General features: G+C 36.7%; 1 protein-coding gene across 1 annotated transcript; it reads right to left on the reverse strand.

The window, feature by feature from the left end:
- Positions 1–8,642: 8,642 nt before the first annotated feature.
- Positions 8,643–9,284, reverse strand: LOC120152890. Its single transcript, XM_039164988.1, has one exon. The coding sequence runs from the start codon at positions 9,282–9,284 to the stop codon at positions 8,643–8,645; it is 642 nt and encodes a 213-aa protein (XP_039020919.1).
- Positions 9,285–13,964: the final 4,680 nt, after the last annotated feature.

The following is a 13,964-nucleotide window of genomic DNA, read 5'->3' on the forward strand; positions in this document are numbered from 1 at the left end:
GAAACAAAGTTGAAAAAATAAGAGAATAAACGTGGTATCGACAGAAGATCAGGGGTTGGAGAAGAAATACGCATTGCGCCTGGAAACTTGGATACCAAGCAACTATTGAAAAAGAAGATTTTATTTCTAGAAGTTGAAAAAACAAGAAAATCAAATCAAGCCTCGGTTAATCAAGCGATCGAGTATACGAATACGAGAGGGTCCGGTGCAGAATTCCTCTCAAGGTAATCCTAAAACCATTCTCTCTTGGTTGATTGATAACAATGTGGTTTCAAATCTGGGAAAAGTGTATTACTGCAGTAAGGCAGGGATGCCATCGAAGAAAGGAAGGATAACTCGTTCTGGGATTCATTGTGACTGTTTCTTAAAGGCTTTTGCTCTAACTGTCTTTGAGGCTCATGCTGGTAGTAGCAACCATAGGACAGCGGCTAATATAATCTTGGATGATGGCAGTGGCAGGTCCCTTTCCTATTGTCAAAGACAAGTTCGAGATTCGATGAGAGTTCCAAGGTAGAGAGCCCTACCAAAGAGATTCAAATCCACATAACAGTGACGATATTTGTTGTGTTTGTTGTAATTGGGGAGAGTTGATTTGCTGTGATAGTTGCCCTTCTACTTTTCATGCGAATTGCTTAGGCCTCAAGGAAGTTCCGGATGGCTACTGGTTTTGCCCTTCCTGCTGTTGTGGCATCTGTTGTGTTGGACCTTTAAGCAATGGTGATAGTTTTTGTTCTTGTCAACAATGTGAGCGTCAATTTCATGATAGATGCCTGAGGCTGAAGGAATCATACGAACCGAGTGGTTATCAGACTGGGAAGAGCAATTGGTTCTGCAGCCACAGCTGTGAAAGCATCTTTTCTGGCCTGCAAAATCTAATGGAAAAGCCAATTCCGTTGGGGAACAATCTGACTTGGACATTATTGAAGACCGACGCCTGCTCCAATCGCGATGCGATACTGATCATGGTTATAGCCTGGATTCTTCTGCAGAGATTCACAGTAAGTTGAATGTTGCACTTGATGTGATGCATGAGTGTTTCGAGCCTAGTAGCGATGTTTACACTGGTAGAGAGATAGTTCAAGATGTGATTTTCAGCAAAGGATCAAAGCTGAAACGATTGAATTTCAAGGGATTCTATACTGTGATCATGGAGGAACATGATGAAATTGTTATGGTGGCTACCGTGAGGGTACAAGGTGAAACGGTGGCTGAAATGCCCCTTGTTGCCACCAGGTTCAGCCACCGACACTGCGGTATGTGTCGAGTTTTGATTGATGAACTTCGAAAGAATCTAGCGAAATTGGGGGTGCAGAGGCTAATTTTACCTGCAGTGGCTGGTGTGGTGGACATGTGGATTACCAGCTTTGGGTTTTCTCGGATGACAGGCAACGAAAGATCAAAATTTCTGCAGTATACATTCCTAGACTTTCAGGGCACCATAATGTACCAAAAACCATTGAAATCAGAGTTGTGAAAGACTGATATATCATATGCTACTTTTCAGAAGGTTCAAGTATCTTCCTATGTATGTTATTTTGACACTGAGTTCCAATTTTCTATGTTAATTTTAAATTTGATGTGAATTGGAATTCGCTTGTCGACTGTTTTGAACCGAACCGACAGTGATTCTTCTTCAATGGTGCGGCCGCTCACTGATCAAGGTCCAATTATAACTGTTAGATTAAATTAATTTATCATAGAGATCTGAACAATTAAAAATCCCTTAGCTTCACTTGTTTGTCATAGCTAATTTTGATTTGAAATAAAGAGGGTTTAGGCTCGAGACTGATGAAATACAACTGCAGATTTATATAATGAGGTGACTGGTATGAGCATTTATGCAGAAAGAAATGTGTAGAAATATTATACACGCATGAGATATGCCAGGTAAATTCAACACATTTGATACCTCGACCTTGGCTCGATGATGAATAATTTTAAACATGGAAGTCTCATTTACACAACGCAAGAATTGTGGATCATTGCCATAACGTATAGTTCGTGCAGCAGTCAAAACACAGCCCGTGAGGTTGAAAGATGTTTTAGAAAAGCAGTCTCCCATTTCTTTCATAATCGGTTGCCTTCTTTTCAAAATAAAAATGCTCTTTATTGCGTTAGCCGAAAGTGACATCGGAGACTACAACATAAGCGATAAAAGTCGGGCTATCATACTCAAGGAAGGCCACTGCGCTAAAGAATGCGTAACATTATTCGCTGAGCGTCGGACATAGGAGGCATTAACATGGGCATTAGCATCGAGGAGATGTTTGGCCTCGACAAGGTGAAAGGACGTCACACGGAGATCAATAAAACGGTGGACAGGCTAAATGAATACCCGATGTTAAGATTGTGTGCCTCGACAATACTCGCATTGCTTAGGCTAACAATCGGCAATTTGTGGCCTGCAATGACCATGCCCTGATCGTCTCACACCTATAGCATAGGATACAGTAGTGATCGACAATGCACCATTAACGTTGACCATTATGGAACCCCACTGGAGGTTAACACTATCGGGAGAGCGCAAGTAGCACCAACATATGCCGATTGCAACGCACGGTTGCTGATATACCCAAAGTTTCAATTAAGAAAATACGTTAAAGAAAGCTTGCATTGATGAGTTTGGACATACCTAAGTTGTTAGTTTACTTATGTTTTGAAATAATTGATTTTATTATTATTTATAGATTTATTTATATATCAATAGGGTTGTAATTGCAGTTTTATATATAAGAAAACCGATAATTGTATGAATCGAAGAGTTAAAAAGAGACCACCTAAAGGAAGTGGGCAACACTCTTCATTTGATAGGCTTATTGGGTGGGTCTTCGGCCCCATAGAGATCAGCTTTTGCCTTCAAGACCCCTAACGTTGGACCAACAACCATGCAATGTACCTTGCATGTTCTTGAAAGAAAATAAATTTTTATGGACTCAATTCAGAGTTGAAGTTATATATCAATATTCAATTAGATTGATTTAAATGATAAACATTTAAACTAATCAAATTTATGAATTTTTTATTTAATTTTTTGAAATTAAATCGAATTCATAAAAATTTGAGTCAATTTAATATATTTATTAAATTTTATTTTCATTTAAATATAATTATTTATAATATTAGTATATTTACTAATTCTAATTTAGACTAACATACCAAATGATTCTCTAAATTCAATGGTATACATGGTCTTAGCGATAAAAGAGAATATTTTTGTATGGAAATTATGAGTTAAAATTAAAAAAGCTCGGTGAAAACTCTCTGGACGCACGTTAGCATGACTAATGGGTTCTCAGATTTTCTTCTTCGTTGCTGATTTTAGCTTTTATTTCATTGATTATGGTTTTTATTGGTTCATTTTCTACCTTATTGTATGGATTTTATGCCCTTGAATCTTGATTGGAGGAAGTTATTTGGGGGAGCGAAAGAGCAATCCCTTGATTTCTTTCCTCCTGAGGTTCTAGATGGAATTTCTACTGTTACGCCTCTACCTGTTGTGATTGAGGAAGGGATTGCTTAGTGGAAACATGCGGTGGTGGGTCAGTTCATTGGTGTTATTCCAAATTTTGGATCTATGTAGAGAATTGTTGAAATCTCATGGGGGAAGTCCTCGCCTGTTAAGGTTAGTTTAGCTGGACCTAATCTCTATGTATTTTTGTTTTCTAATGCGAATTTGAGGGATTGGGTGCTTGAGAACGGGCCTTGGCACATCCAGAATAAGCCACTTGTGTTGAGTAAATGGGAGCCTTGTTTGCAGAAATTGGATTTCGATCTTATATACATGCCAGTTTGGGTGCAGTTGTACAATGCCCCTCTGGAGCTTTACTCTAAGAGGGGACTTTGTTACATTGTTAGTGTTGTGGGTAATCCATTATATATGGATTCGATTACTACTTCGAAGGAGAGGCTTGAGTTTGCCAAAGTAGGTGTTGAGATTGAAGCTGGTGATGTGATTCCTGATGTGATTCATGTGGTTTTAAAGGATGGATCCATAGTGAAAATTAAGGTGTATGTTCCTTGGCTACCAAAGTTTTGTGTTGTGTAAAACCTTTGAGCATCATGTTAATATGTGTGTTGAGGCAATGAAGGTTCTTTTGAAAAATAAGGAAGTTCAAGTTTGGAGGAAGGAGGAGACTACTAGTTCTGTTGATCTCTATGATAAGGAGAGGTTAGTTGGAAAGGAAAGTTCAGGTAAGGATTTGCATGTTTGTTCTTCTTGTCCTACTGACAAGACTAGCAATATCAGTGGTGAGGTAATGGTAGTTTCGAGGTTTCGAGGTTTCAGGCTGGTATTGCTGAGGAGACTACTGTGCAGGCTCTTTAAGAGAGTAGTGGTGCCACTTTACAGGATACATTAAAGAGTGTTGGTGATTCCTTACATGAATCCAAAAAGGTGAAGTTTGATGTGGAGGAGATACAGAAGGGTGTTAGCTCTGGTGGTGATGTACAGAAAGATAAGATAGTCGCAATTGAGGAGGCTACATCTAAAACATTACAGGAGAATTCTAGTTCTGGTGGGGAGTTTCTTTCATTGCAAGACTCCATGCTCTAGAAGAAAAAGGTTCGGGTAGGAAAAAGGATAATGTTGGCTCATCTAGTAAGATGAAAGCACTTGTAGGGGTGGTACTATTGATGGTTTGAGGAAGACTCATGAAGCCTCTTTGGGAGTGGCTGTGTTGCTTAATGAGATAAAAACTAAAAAGAAATATCATGTTGAGAAGGCTAAAGGTAATGAGGTAAGTTATGGTTTTGGCAGTGGTGTTCCTCCTATTCCTACTTGATGATCGTATGTTTTTGAAATGTTAGAGGGATTAATAATACTCTAAAGCAGGTAAAGGTGTTAAGAATGTTAGAGAATTTAGGAGTGGATGTAGTTTGTTTTAAGGAGACTAGAATTAGAAGGGTCAATTTTGCTAAAACATTTATTGTTTTGTCTGATTATTGACATTGTACTACCAACTATGATTTTAATGATGGGGGTCGATTATGGATTTTGTGGAAGAAGAGGTTGTCTTTTTATGTTTTGAGGGGTCGTGATCAAGCCCTCTCTATTGTGGGGGATATTGATGGGCACATGACAGTGATTACTGCTATCTATGGAAGAAATAACTGGCTGATTAGAAGGGGTTTATAGGAGCATTAGAAGAATTTGGAGAATGAGATAGGCTCTTTTTCTTGGTTGATTGGAGGAGATTTTAATGTTATAGGTAGAGCTAATGAAAGTTCTGACTTTGATATATTGGAGTTGCATAATACTTCTGATATGGAGGAGTTTCAGGGTTGTTTAAAGGACTTGAAGCTTCAGGATCATCCTTTCCTTGGAGCTCTTTATACTTGGTCTAATAAGCAAGAGAGTTCTTATTTAGCTCAAAAACTTGATAGGGTTCTCATTAACTCTCAGTGGTTGCTGGACTTTCCAAATTCTTTTGTTGAATTTAAGGCTCAAGGAGTATCTAATCATTTTCCTGGGGTTGTTTGGACTCAAAAGGGCGCTAAGGTTAATAAACCAAAGTCTTTTAAATTTTTCAATTGGTGAACTTCTAATGAGAATTTTTTAGGATTATTAAGGAATCTTGGCAGGATCATTGTGAGGGGAATGCTATGCAAGTTTTGTTTAGTAAGTTAAAGAGGAAAAAGCCTTTGTTAAAAGAACTTAACAAGAGTTATTTCTCTGATATTTCTGGTAGAGTGGCTGGTAAGAGGATTTAGCTTGAACAGATTCAACTCTTTAGTCTTGCACATGCTGATCAAAAGAGATTGGATGAGGAGAAGAGAATACAGGCAGAGTTGGTGGATTTAGAAGTAGCTGAATCATATTTTTATAGGCAAAAAGCTAAGATTCATTGGCTTCAAGAGGGTGACTTGAATACTAGATTCTTTCAGCAGAAAGTCGAATCTAATAAGAAGAGAAACACTATTAAAGTCATCAAATATGAGAATGGGTAGTACCTTGAGTCTTTTGATTCCATGGCTGTTGAGTTAGTGAACTTCTTCACAAACCTTATTGGCACTGCTGATCTTTTAGTTAAAGAATGCTCTGTGGAGTGTTTAAAGCCTCTTCTAAATTACTCCTTACCTATTGGAGCTGAGGATATTCTTACTGAAGAGGTTACTGATAATGAAATTAAGGAGGCTCTGTTTAGGCAAGGTAAAGATAAAAGCCCTGGACCTGATAGGTACACCTCCTGGTTCTTCAAAGTTGCTTGGGAAACTGTAAGTAAAGATTTCTTGGCTGTTGTGAGGTACTTCTTTCAGTCATCTTCCTTGATGTCTGCCTTTAATGCCACAACTATTGTTTTGGTTCCTAAGTCCTTGAATGCATGTATGGTAAAGGAATTTATATCAATTTCTTGCTACTCAGTGGTTTATAAAACAATTACCAGAATTCTAGTCACTAGGCTAGCTTATTTCTTTCCTGGTATGATCTCTGCTAGTCAGTCAACATTTGTTAAAGGTAGAAACATAGTTGATAGTACCTTGGTTGCTCAAGAGATTGTTAGAGGCTATTCTAGGAAGAGTCTTTCTCCTAGGTGTGCCATAAAAATTGACTTGCAAAAGGCTTTTGATTCAGTAAGTTGGGATTTTTTGTTGGCTGTTCTTGACGCTATGGGTCTACCTGATGGGTTTTGTGGCTGGATTAGGGCTTGTGTTGCTACACCTAGGTACTCAGTTTCTTTGAATAGAAGTTTGGTAGGGTATTTTAAAGGTGCAAGAGGGGTTAGCCAAGGAGATTCATTATCTCCTTACCTATTTGTTATTATTATGAATGTTCTCTATTCCTTGTTGGATGCAGCTGCCAAGAATAGTATATTCAGGTTTCATCATTAATGTAAGAGGGTTTCTCTTACTCATCTTTATTTTATGGATGACCTGGTTATGTTTTGTCATAGGTCTCTTGATTCTGTGTTGGGGGTTGTGAGTACTTTAGAAAAATTCTATGAGCTCTTTGGACTTAGGTTGAATGCTTTGAAAACTGAGCTCTTTGCTTATGGATTGTCTGAGGGTGATCTTGAGAAAATTCAGAGAGCTACTGGTTTTAGAGTGGGACAACTACCTGTAAGTTATCTTGGGGTGCGCTTGGTGACTTGGAAGCTTACGGGGAAGGACTACTCAACTTTGCTGGTGAGGATTAAAGAGAAGCTTACTCAATAGTCCAGTAAAAAATTGAGTTTTGGTGGACGTTTGTTGCTCGTTAAAACTGTTCTTTTTAGCATTTTTAACTATTGGAGTATGCAACTTATCCTCCCTAAGGGTGTTATTAGATACATTGAGAGACTCTGTATGCAGTTCTTTTGGAAGGGTAGTGACACCTCGGCTAGAGGAGATAGGGTGAGTTGGAGTCAGGTATGCTCCTTAAAATCTGAGGGTGGATTGGGACTAAGAAATCTTGTTGTTCTGAGTAGAGCTTGTTGTCTTATGCTTGTGAAAAATATTTTGGCTGGAGAAGGCTCACTGTGGTTTGCTTGGGTTAAAGACTATTGTTTCAAATTTTTGGATTTTTGGAATGTTGAATGTAGGCCACATTTTAGCTGAATCCTTAGTAAGTTGATTAAGATGTGAGAGGTGGCTAGACAATTATTCTATTCTTATGCTAATTGGATTCAGACTAAAGGAGGTTAGATTTGGGATAATATTTGGGAAAGGAAGGAGAAGGTTAGTTGGCATCGCCTTATATGGTTTCCGACTCATGTTCCAAAGTTTTCCTTAGTTTCTTGGATGGCGATTCTTGATGGATTGCCTACAAAGGACAGACTTGCTCGGTTTGGTATGGTGACTGATAATGTATGTGGTTTGTGTGGTATTGGGGTGGAATCTCAAAATCATCTTTTCTTGGATTATTCCTATGCGAGGGAGGTTTGGGGTGCTGTTATGCACTCTTGTGGGTTACAACAGGAGTTGAATTGCTGGGATGATGCTCTTCGTTGGATGATCATGAATCTGAAGGGTAAATCTCTCTTGGTGCATATTCTTAAATTAGCTTGGACTAGATTTGTGTATTTCATTTGGGAAGAACGTAATCATAGGCATTTTAGAGGGCTGATTTGTTCGGCTGATACAATTGTCAATATAATAAAGGAAGCTGTTAGGATTTAGTTGTATATATGTTGCATGAATAGGCTGGATGGTGTAAATAGGTAATTATGCATAGATTGGGGGTTGATCTAGTTGTTTGTTATGTTACTTGTAGCATCTTGGTTGCTTTCTTTTTGGATGAATACAGTTTTACTTATCCAAAAAAAAATAATTTAGACTAACATTTTAGCATATATATATATATAATCTCAAAGAAATCCTTAATTTCAGAAATTTCTTGAATAATACAAATGTTTACATATCAAATAAATTTAATCATATATAATTTGTTAATCGATTGCATTATACAATAATCCAAACCAAACCAAACATGTTCATGGACTAGACAGACTATGCCGGACTTGAGCTGTAGTTTAATTAGGTCGTAGGCCAGCTTGGCTTGAATAAAAATACTACGTTGAAAAACAAACATCTGGAATACCCATGGCCATCGAAAAATAAACCCCAAAACAAGGGGGGGAAATGAAAGCAATTTACATGAAGAAAAAAAATCAATTCCAGAAGGGGGGAAAAAGGACGATAAAATGATCAAATTTCCCGAATGGTGATCATTTGTTTCCACTCAACCTTCTCGCATGAACTTTCTTCTTACTGTAACTCTTTCCATGTATTGCAGGAGCCGTGTACACTGCAATACTTGTAAATAGTGTCGAAACCGATCTTCCGAAGAACAGCAGCAGCAACAAAATCGAAACTATGATTGTTGGTACGTAGTAAGAAGGCCGCCTCCATTGATGCAGCTCCAAATTCCACGAGAAGCTTTCTTCTTTCTTCTTTTGGTCGGTAAATGATTTCAATCCCAATGGTATCTTCTTGATTACTTGTTTCCCTTCGACTGAGTTTTCCGAATCAACAACTTTGTTTACAGGGTGATGATCATTGGTGGTGTCACGATCAAGACTCTTATTGTTTCCATCTTCTTTCTTGTCTTTGAGCTTCACCACGATCGGTACGATATCCGTCGAGTTTTTAAACCTGAAACGAACCAATGATATATCTTGTGAGCCTGTTTGCGAGTAAATCTTTTGTTTCTTCTCTTCGAGTTTAGCTAAAAGTTCGGAGAACTTGTCGAGGCCATGATCGGAATACGGGTTCTTCTTCTCCTTCTTAGGGAAGCTGTTTCCTCTCGGTTTCTTTCGACCAGGGTCGAAAGCGCCGCAGAAGAAAGGCTGAAGCATCTGAAAGTGCATTCTTTTGTAATGGAAGCAGAGAAAATTGAAAAGGAGAGGCAAAGGACTTAAATGATGGGATGAGAAAAGAATAGATCCGAAGGTAGTCAAATTGAATGATTTAAGAAAAACAAACAAAAAGTTCTTCCAAGTAATAGAAGTTTCCTAATGGATTTCGGTCTAGTTTGACTTGTGGAAATGTAATAAATTTAAGGACAATTACTTGAAGAACGAGACTAGAAACGGTCCATCTTGGATTAATGTTTTCACATATCATCACAACAATGATGCAACTGTACTGGATTATAATTATTACCATTTGTACAATAAACCACGTTGAAAATGAGATCATAAATAATAACATATGAATAATTTATATGAACAACCTTATATGAGAGAAAGTACATATAAAAAAATTTATTATATCGGTGATAAACGTGAAAAGAATTTGTAGAGATTTATTAAACCTTAAAATCCTAATTATATATAATTTAAAAGGACATGAATTTTAATTTGATTAAATTGTATCGTACCCTTAACACAATCAGTAATAAACTACGAGCTTAAATCCGTTAGTTTAGAGTCTCCACGTTTATCACAAATCCTCATCTTTCCCTCAATTTTTTCATCAAATAAATTGCATCGCAAAAACAGAATTCGAGTTACTATTTCTAACAAGTAAAAAGGACATCGCCATAAAGCTGGAGTAGATTGAATTATTGTTATTATAGATGATATAATTGAAGGGGAAACAAAAGCAATTGACCACGAGAATGATAACAAAAGATGATAGTGATTTGAAGATCTTGGAACAGGTGTTTGTATGCATAGATGTGTGATTTCTTAACATTCAACAACGATGAGCTGACATACATAATATCAGTGAATTCATGAGAAAATTTAAATAAAGAAATCATATTTTTTGTAGGAAAGGAATGTAGTATTGGTGGATATGCTTGGTGTTAGGCGTGCTAGAAAGCTACTCTTTGTTAACCCAAAAGAAAAGAAAAGGAAGGCAATGCAATGCAATGGAAGAATAGTCAAAGACCCAAAGGTGGCATACTCGGAGTTTCCCAGAAAACATTTTTATGGAAACTACCATACAACCTTCGGAATAATCGATTTCCCTCCACCCTTTATCTGCCAATTATTATTTTTATTATATTCTTCACTTCGGACACTCTCAACTATTTGATAATAGTGGCAGACAGAAATATTTTTTAGGGTGGTAGACACATATTAATTATTGAATTTTTTTATGGGTAGGTACAAGTAGAAAGTAGGATTTCATAACATGAATTTGTGGTAAATTTGTATCATAGATTCTGTGATAAAATATACACAAATGTGATTGATGAATTCAATAAATTGTTGCGAAAATCCCGTGTTAAGGACTATCAAGAAATATTTGATGACCTGAAGCCATTGGTGTTGCAACAGTCTTTGCCTAGAGAATGATTACTTTATCTCCAGTTTTTTTAATGGATTGAAGGATGAGATAAAGCATATGGTAAGAATGCATGAACCCATAAGCTTAGCGGATGCATATAAAAAGGTTAAGTTATGTGAACTGACACTGGAAATAGAGAGCAAAAAGTACAAGTACTCCTTCAAAACAAACCCTACTGGATTCCAATCACTTGTCCAAAAACCTTTTCAAACACCCACCTACAGTTACTAGAAAAGTAATCCTTCAAACAATCCAAGACAAAACCTATTAGAGTATAAAAGAGCCCATAACCTCTACTTCAGGTGTGGAGAGAAATTCGAACCAGGTCACCCTTGTAAGAAGAAACAACTTAATATGATGGAAGGGGAATAAGATACAACCCTGATAGGAGCTGAGAAAGGAAAAAATATTGATCTTATAACTGCATCAAATGTTGAGGAGAAAGAACAAGAGAAAGAAAAGTTGGAGATTTCTATCAATGCCCTTACTGGCAATATAAGACACGGCACTATCAAAATTCAGGGCACTATAAAAAGGAGGAACCTGAGCATATTGGTAGACATTGGTAGTACCCACAGATTTATTACCACGGGATAGGCCAAGGAAGGATTGAAGTTAGTTCAAACTCATCCCTTAACTATCACCGTATCTAATGCAGAAAAGCTTCATAGCACGATAAAAAGTAAGAAATTTGGCTGAAAAACACAAGGACACTATTTTTAAGCACGGTTTTAGATTACACTAAATGGAAGGGAGTGCCACGATATCGGGGGTTGATTGGATGAAAAAATACAATCCCATAACCATGGACTTCAATGCAACGATACTTTATTTTAAAAGGGGAGAGCTTGACATAATTTTGCAAGGAGGAAGAAAATTTCAGGTTGTCAAAATGATTTCTAGAGACAAAATGCAGAAACTGGCTCAAGACCCTGAATTAATTGGGGAGTTGTATTTTCTTAGTGCTGAAGCCACATAAGCTGAGGTCTCAGAAGCATTGCAACCATTGCTGAAAGAACTTAAAGAAATATTTGATGAACATAAAGGACCGCCCCCAAAGAGATCAAATGATCATGCAATATCACTCAAATCAGATGCACCACCTATCATTCTAAGGCCTTACAGATATCCTTACCACCAAAAAGCAGAAGTGGAGAAACAAATCAAGGAGATATGCAGCTTTAATGATACAAACAAGTAAAAGCCCTTCTGTCTCCCCTTGCGGGTTGGTTAAGAAAAATATGGCACATGGAGGATGTGTATGGATTACAGCCAGTTAAACAATTTCATTGTGAAGAATAAATTTCCGATACCTATGGTAGATGATTTATTGGACGAACTTGCTGGAACAAATTTTTTTTAAAAAAAAATTATTCTAAGAACTGGATACTGGTAGATCTAAATTAGGGAGGAACACATTCCAAAGACAGCCTTCAGAACTCACCGTGGCCATTTTGAGTTTAAAGTAATGCACTTCGGTTTAGCGAATGCTCCAGCCATAATTTAATCCTTAATGAATGAGCTGTTTGGGTCATATTTGGAAAAAATGTACTTGTTTTTTTTTTGTGATAATGTCGCAATGGTCATTCGGGTGGTTCCGGGTTTACGTCTCGACTTGAATTGGATGATGGACTCGTCATCGACCTTTTTGAGTTAGGTAGGTCAGATACCTTGAACTTACCATTTTTATCGGATTTGTGTCTTTCCAAAGAACTATCGTATTCATGAGTCAGTTACAAACAATGAAGTTTGAACACTCTCGTACTGCTCTTTCGGTACCAACACGATTATCGGTTGTCTTAATTACGAAGTTTGAAATTTAAGTGAAAATTTAAAAGTTTGATCCGAGTTGCTTATCTTTGAAGAAGTTTCGGGATTAAAAGGATCCCTTAAAAATAAAAATGATAATAAAAATAAAATAAATGATAAATTCTACAAAACAAACAAAAGGATCAATGTACCATTTTTGAAATAAATTAAAAGAAAATAAGTGCAATAAAACTAAGATGCTCATTAGTAATTAAATTGAATTAGGATTTAAATTAAGTAACTAAATTAAAAAAAGGGACCAAAATGAATTAAATAATAATTAAAAGGGACTGAGGAAATAAATAACCCTTAAAATGCCCAAAACATGACAGTATAAAAGGCCCAACTTTCTTTTTTCATTTAAGCTCTCCCTAAAAAAACCTTGTCAAAATTATTTAAATCCCCCAACCATTTCCAGAAACTTACCACTAAAGTCCCTCGATGGTCGTGTTGATCGTCACTTCGATCACCACACACGATGGTCAGATACTCAAAAATAGCCCCAAAGGCTTCCTCTCAAAACCGTAAATCTGAATCCAGCATTCAAACACTTACACAACCCATATTGTAGCCGAAGATAACTAAAGCTTTTAGACGTTGTTTGCTCTCTCCTAGCAGCGAAGATAACCAAAGCTAAGTGCCTCTCCCCTTATTTGCTCTTCAAGAATTTTTTTTTCTGTTGTTTTTTTTGTGGGCTTTGAATGAAAGTTGATGCCCCTGTCATTCTTCTTTGCAAGGTCTACATAGTCACGGGGGCGGAGATTCTTTCCCTTGATCGAAGATGTGTAATCCCTCGTCCCAAAATTAGTGGGCTTGATGAAGGGATTATTTCTCGATTCTGATGCGATTTGATTTCATTGCCATTTTTGTTTTGATTTATCTTGAATCAAAGATGCCTTCCAATTATGATTTTGGTTGCATTCTTGCAACGTCCCAAAGTTTGGTCAGTAATTTGGGTTGATTTTCGGGTCGATTTCTAGATTTCTGATAATAAAATTTTGGATTTTTATTTGAGAAATATTTTTGAGGGATCTTAAATGATTTTTGGTTATTGACTTTTTATTTTGGAATTTAATTAGAGTTTCGATTTATTAATTAAATTGAATTATTTGGAAATTATGATTTTAGTGACTATTTTGCAAATTATCACAAATCCAAAATCTATGAAGCTCATTTTACCAAGGCATGTGTTTAGAGTTTTTCCCTCCTAAATCAACCTTATTTTAATCTTTCCTTTTTTCTAAAATTCCATCTAGATTCATCTTTTAATTAAAATCCATTTCCACTTTTGATTTTCATTTCACGCGACTTTTTTTTTCTCTTCAACCGTTTTGTAGCTTCTCCTAAATTCTTTCATTTTTCTTTCTTTTTGCTGAGCATTTTCTTCCTTTTTTCTTCTCATTGATTCCTAATTCTATTTTCTTTAAACTTGATTTCAATTC

The sequence above is a fragment of the Hibiscus syriacus genome, unplaced genomic scaffold (assembly GCF_006381635.1).
Source record: "Hibiscus syriacus cultivar Baekdansim isolate YM2019G1 unplaced genomic scaffold, ASM638163v2 tig00111095_pilon, whole genome shotgun sequence".
Lineage (NCBI taxonomy): Eukaryota > Viridiplantae > Streptophyta > Magnoliopsida > Malvales > Malvaceae > Hibiscus > Hibiscus syriacus.